Source organism: Ailuropoda melanoleuca, chromosome 12 (genome assembly GCF_002007445.2).
Source record: "Ailuropoda melanoleuca isolate Jingjing chromosome 12, ASM200744v2, whole genome shotgun sequence".
Taxonomy (NCBI): domain Eukaryota; kingdom Metazoa; phylum Chordata; class Mammalia; order Carnivora; family Ursidae; genus Ailuropoda; species Ailuropoda melanoleuca.
The window spans coordinates 69,758,444-69,764,636 of NC_048229.1; the positions used below are offsets into that span (position 1 = coordinate 69,758,444).

The 6,193-nt window shown below is 43.5% G+C and overlaps 2 protein-coding genes across 3 annotated transcripts in view; one reads left to right on the top strand and one right to left on the bottom strand.

Moving 5' to 3' along the window:
• CFDP1 (craniofacial development protein 1) overlaps positions 1 to 455 on the bottom strand; it is a 119,676-nt gene extending 119,221 nt beyond the window's left edge. Inside the window, exon 1 of the mRNA XM_002927717.4 lies at positions 265 to 455. Within this exon, the coding sequence (XP_002927763.2) occupies positions 265 to 328 (64 nt within the window). The 5' untranslated portion in view covers positions 329 to 455. The remainder of the gene's footprint in view (positions 1 to 264) is intronic.
• A 91-nt stretch (positions 456 to 546) lies between these two features.
• On the top strand, positions 547 to 5,886 carry LOC100478949 (tigger transposable element-derived protein 1). 2 transcript variants are annotated; one of them, XR_004629167.1, is made up of 2 exons: positions 547 to 694; positions 3,978 to 5,886. XR_004629167.1 is itself a non-coding variant. In XM_002927716.2 (2 exons), the coding sequence occupies exon 1, from the start codon at positions 969 to 971 to the stop codon at positions 2,748 to 2,750; it is 1,782 nt and encodes a 593-aa protein (XP_002927762.1). In that variant the 5' UTR covers positions 547 to 968; the 3' UTR covers positions 2,751 to 2,852; positions 3,978 to 5,886. The 2 variants fall into 2 exon arrangements, 1 of the variants encoding a protein (XP_002927762.1); XM_002927716.2 differs by having other exon boundaries at positions 547 to 2,852.
• The last annotated feature ends 307 nt before the right edge of the window (positions 5,887 to 6,193 follow it).

Consider the following 6,193-nt stretch of genomic DNA (forward strand, 5'->3'; position numbering starts at 1 on the left):
GTTCCCGCGCTCCGAGAGGGGGCGGCGGCCCGAAGCAGGCCGCGGGCGTCTGCTGCGCGAGAGTCCCCAGCGCACAGGTCCGACCCGGGGCGACCGCGCGGACGTAGCAAGCGGACGAGGAACCCCGGCTTGCGCAGCGGGGTGGCTCGAGACCCGCACCCCGGGGCCAGCGAGGGCACTGGGCCACGCACGCCGGGCCAAGCGCGCCTCACGTGAAGCGCGGGGCAGGGCAAACCTCCTCTCGCCTCAGGCCGAATCGCTCACCCGACGGCACGTAGTCTTCGTCCTCCTCCGAAGTGGAGAAGTCTTCAGAGTCGAATTCCTCCATGTCGCTGCCGCGCGGGGCGGGCGGAGCCACAGGACCTCAGCAGCTGCCCCAAACGGCAAAGCTCTAGGGAGAGACCATAGAGCTGCAGCAGGGGAGGGGGCGGGGGCGGCTGGGGCGGGGGCCCCCCCGCCCCGCCCCGCAAGATATGCGCATGCGCAGAGAGGGCTACGTAGTCTAAACGCGACTCTTCCGGGCCAATGTCCCGCGCCTGACGGTACTGTAGTGGTTGAGAGCACGGGCTCCGCGCTGCAACGGTGCATGCTGGAACTTGTAGTCTTCAATGCTGTCTGGTCGCTCTGATTTAATAAATGTGCTTAAACAGAATTCCAAGTCATTGGGGATACACTTGACCTTCGTTATTCACAGGTTGGTATTTTCGAATTCGCTTGCTTGTTTAAATTTACTGTAACCCCAAAAGTCAATATTCGCGGTGCTTTCTGGGGTTATTCGCGGACATGCGCAGAGGGTGAAACTTGAGTCAACCCGCGGTGCGGTGTACTTGCTGAGGTTGAACAAGGCAGACGCAATGGGCTTTCTTGCTTCATCTCTCATGCTCTAAATAATTGTCCTTCTCGCAGTCTATTTAGGGGCACGTTTTTTGCATTTTTTGTGCTTTTTGGTGGTGATTTCGCTGTTTAAAATGACCCCCAAGCGTAGGAGTGAAGTGTTGCCTAGTGCTCCTAAGCGCAAGAAGGCTGTGATGTGCCTTATGGAGAAAATGCGTGTGTTAGACAAACTTCGTTCAGGCATGAGTTGTAGTGCTGTTGGCCGTGAGTTCGACGTTAATGAATCAACAATCCGGTACATCAAAAAAAAGGAAAAGGAAATTCGCCGATCTGTACGTGAGGCTTCTCCGGAAAGTGCTAAAGTAACGTCTATAGTGCGTGAGGAAGCAATGGAAAAGATGGAAAAGCGGCTGAATTTATGGATTCATGAGATGACCAACGATAAAAAAGGTGTGGTGGACAGCATTGTCGTGAGGCTGAAAGCCAAAGAAATTTATGGCCATGTTACCCAGGGCCAGAAAAATGTTAAACCTTTCTCCGCTAGCGCTGGCTGGCTTGCACGTTTCAAAAGGCGGTATGGTGTGAACAATGTTAAACTTGCGGGTGAGGCAAATTCTGCAGATCAGGACGCTGCGGAAGGATTTAAAAAATACTTGCTGAATGTTATACAGGAGAAAGGATATGTGGAAGAGCAGGTTTTCAACGCTGATGAGACTGGCTTATTTTACAAGGACGTTGGCAAAAGAACCTATATAACGCGAATGGCCTGCAAAGCCCCTGGCTTTAAATCATTCCAAGACTATGCAACCTTGCTATTGTGTACCAATGCCAAGGGCGACTTCAAGTGCAAACCCCTAATGGTATACAGAGCCCAGAATCCACCAGCACTTACAGGGAAAAGTGTGAACCATATGCCGGTCCATTGGAAGTGGAACAAAAAAGCGTGGATGACATCCGATTGGTTCCACAACTGCTTCATACCGGAAGTCGAGTGCTACCTCCAGGGCAGAAATCTTGCCTTCAAGGTTTTATTAATTTTGGATAATGCCCCAGTCCATTGCTGTGAAGAACTCAAAAATGCCCACCCCAACGTAGAAGTTCTTTTCATGCCCCCAAACACTACGTCTCTCATCCAACCCCTGGATCAGGGTATAATAAAAGCTTTCAAGGCACACTACACCAGGGAGCTTTATAGCAAGGCCTTCGAGGCTCTCAAGTCCAACACGGAGACTACCATGTTGGACTATTGGAAGTCAGTGACTCTACGCAACGTTATTGATTATGTTGGGACAGCCTGGGACAGCATCAAACAAGCTACTATCAATAGCTGTTGGAAAAATGTTTGGCCGGACTGTGTGCAAGATTTCGAAGGCTTTGAAGATGTTACAGAAACTATAAAGGACAGTGTCAAAAACATAATGCATATTGCACATCAAATAACTGGAGAAGGATTTGATGACATGAAGGAGGAAGACGTGGAGGAAATTCTGACAGAAAAGGCAGTAGAACCCACCAACGAAGACCTGGATGAGATGACAAAACAAGGCACTGGAGTCGGCAATGACGAGGACGGTGATGAAAGGCAGCCTAAGACTTCAAGAATTGACCCTCTTACAGTGACTAAAATATCAGAATGGAATTCTGCCTTGGAAAGAATTTTCAGTGACATGGAAGAGTGTGACCCTATGCTTGATCGCAGCCTCAAATTTAAGCGTCTCACCTCCATGGCATTTGCTCCTTATGCCAAGATGCTTAAAGATTTGAGGCAAAAAGCCAAGCAGACAAGGCTGACCCAACTTTTTGAGCCAATTTGGGAGGGAGAGTTGCCGACTCCGTCAACAAGTCATGAGAGGCAAACTCCTGAGGTTGAACTGTCAAATGTGGACATGCTGCCCTCTTCCTCTTCTGCAAAATAAATTCCACCTGCCTCTTCCTTGGTTTTCATGGGGCAAGCCAAGGTCAAGAGGTTTAACCACACTATGTGCTGCACCATCACACATTCCGCCATTCCATCAACAGTAAGATTCTAGTTAAACTTTTCATAAAATCTCTGGTTTTTTCAGGACTCTATTTGCATTGCTGTGCAGTATACAGTATGTGTTCACAGTACTCTGTGTTTAGGTGAATATCATATGTTATACCATGTGTTTGCTACATGTACTATATACACGTACTGCATGTGTGCATATGACTGAGGGAAGGAGTTAAGTAATACAGTCGCAGTATTGAGGACATTACACAAAAATGCTGTAATTGAAATATTGTTTTATTATAAAGAAATACTGTACATAACTATTGTAAGGAAGATATATTAAATAAGGTGTCTTTGAACAGAAACAGACATAAAACAAGACTATGTGTTGATCAGTTGACAAAAATGTTGTGAGCAGAGACTCGCACAAACCCAACCCTGTTTCCCCCAATAGTGGTTCGGTATTCGTTGAGTGTGCAGGGTGACTTTAAAGACATCCTGTCAACAGGAATCGACTGCATTCTAGAATTCAGACATCATCCACACGAATCCTTCAAGCGAATCCATTTGGAAGAACAGCCGCATACGATCTTTATAATTTTACCAGACTAAAATTTTAAAAATTATCCAATTATGGGAGGCAGTAATCAGACACAAATGCAGATGAGACATCAACAGTTAACATCCTTCTTGTTCAGGTTTACTTTTTTTACAGCTGAAAGTTGATACTCTGAATTGGACTGGGTCTGACTCACCCAGTCCAGTTATCTAATGAAGAAATAGATGAACACACATTTGTGATTAAAAGGACATTACAGTGGCAGTATGCCAGGCAACTTTTTAAAAAAAACAGCCTAATTGAAACACAGTTCACATAAAATGTACCCATTGAAAGTACACAATTCAATAGTTCTGGTAAATTCACAGACTTGTGCAACCATCACACCAAAAATGAGCCCCTCACCCATTTCTCCCCAGTCCCCAGCCTCAGGCTTCATCTTTCTGTCTCTATAGATTTGCCTATTCTGGACTTTTCCTACAAATGGTATTATATATGTGGTCTTTTGGGATTGTCTTCTTTCACTTAGCACATCTTTAGAGTTAATTTCTCTTAGATATATACCCATGGAGTTGCTTGATCATATAGTAATTCTGTGCTTTACCTTTCAAGGAAAACCGCAAGATTGTTTCCCAAAGCAGCTGTGCCATTTTACATCCTCAGCAGCAATGTATGAAGATTCCAATTTCTGCACACCTTGCCAATACTCTTGTCTCTTTGATTAAAGCCATCCTACTGGGTGTGAAGCCGCATTTCATCGTATTTTCGATTTGCACTTCCCTGTTCGGTAATGATGTTAAGCATCTTTTCGTGTCTTTATTGGCAGTGGTGTATGTTCTTCGGAGAATGTCTGTCCAGATCCTTTGTCCATTTTAAAATCAGATCATTTTTCTTTTTATGGTTGAGTCGTAAGGGTTCTTTGTATGCTCTGAATACCAGTCTTATAAAACATAGGCCTTGAAAATATTTCCTCCTGTTGTGTGCCATCACTCTCTTGATAGCATCCTTTGAAGCATAAAATTTCTCATTTTGATGAAGTCCAATATATCTTTTTCTCTTGGCCCTGGTACTTTTGGGCTTCTATCCAAGAAGGCTTTGCCTAACTCAATATCACGAAATTTAACGCCTGTTTTAAGTTTTATAGTTTTAGTTTGTGCATTTAGGTATACGATCCATTTCAATAGATCTACCTTATGGGAGGAGAATAGAAAAACAGATGTGAAATTAGGACCCAATATTTGTAAGTTTAACATGCTCAGCCTTTTCCCTTGGACAGGGTAGGTGGAACGTGCAGTGACAAACTGGGACATAGTCTTTTTCCCCATCACTGGGGTCCAAGTCTGGGGGAAAGATGTGTTGGCGTTCTCTAGCAGACGTTTTCCTCCAGCATCATCTCATTTCTCCCGGTCTTTTTACAGCTCACTAGCACTCCATACATTTGTTCAAATTCACAAAGTTTCTAACCACTTTAAGGATAACCAGGGTAGGCACTATTTTCCATTGTTTCAAATAATTTAATGAAGAGGCCAACTCCAGCTCAAAGGCATGTGTTGTTTGACCTGAAAAGCATTTTACATGGATTCAAATTTGTTGTAAGCACTTAAAAATGGAGATTTCAGATAATCTACATTTCCAGCTTCACTTGAAAAACTGGAAAATGGCTATTTTGGGCTCAAAGTCCCACCAAGTGGAAATAGGCTGGAACCAAGCAATGGTTGGCCCCTTTAGACAGGGCTCTCCAGTTGGCCAGAGTGCAAATTCCCTCAACTCCCTATTAGATTCCTGGTTCATTATTACTGTGTTGTAATAATGTTGCACTGGTTTATGGGGTCCACTCTACCATACTCAGCACCTTTGACCCCTCATCTTACACAGTCTCTTTCTGTTGTCTAATCTTGGGTTATTGCCTTTTGAAAATTGAAGAAAAGTTCCTCTTGCCTTGGGTCCTGGATACATACAATCTTGGGGACTTCTGGCCCAACTCTGCATGTGGGGTTCTCCTGGGGTGTTAGAAATTGTTCTGTAGCTTGTTGTGAGTGGTAGCTACATAAACGTATGAATATGTAAAAATTCATCACGCTGTACCTTTTAAGATGTGTGCACTTTACTGTATATTGTACCTCAATAAAAAATAAAGAGAATGGATGGGCAGTCTCCTGCCAGACATTGTATGTCTGTCTACAATGCCTAGAACTACATGGGTTATCTATCTTGTGACCATGATGTAAGACACCCAAACTGGACAATTTGCTGAAAATGGCAGAGCAGAACAAGACTTCTGTGGAGTCACCGAGAGTGCTAAACCAACATCAGAGCTGCTCTTCATGTGAACCCACTGTTGAAAAAAATTTTTTCATATACTGTATCAGCTTTCAGCTATCCCAATGTGGAATCAGACAAAAAGCTTCTTGATGGCATGATACAGCCCGAAAAGTGCAGTTAGTAGGACTCAAGTTCATACGTGGATACAGTTTGATCACATCTTTGAATAAGAATTTTACCATAAATTACTTAAGAAGTTGGATGTAAAAGAAACAGTTAAACATATGGTAAGTACGAAGTTATTTAAAAATCCAAAAGTCTAAGTCAGACAACTTTATTGTGACTGATTAAATTCACTGACCACTGAAAAAAAAATAACCGTTCCAGTTCACAGAATTGAAATTCTTTATTGATAAACATTTATACCAGCATTAGAAATGTCAGTAGAAAAATAAAATTTAAATAATTTTCTATTGTACAAAGTGTTGATCATTTTGACTATAGCAGTTAGTGGAATAATCTAATACAAAAGTTAAGCTGATTTGAGTCACAACCAGCCTAACAGT

Excerpts from the sequence above, each read along its gene's own strand:
- LOC100478949 (XM_002927716.2), top strand. The coding sequence starts at position 969 with ATGACCCCCAAGCGTAGGAGTGAAGTGTTGCCTAGTGCTCCTAAGCGC.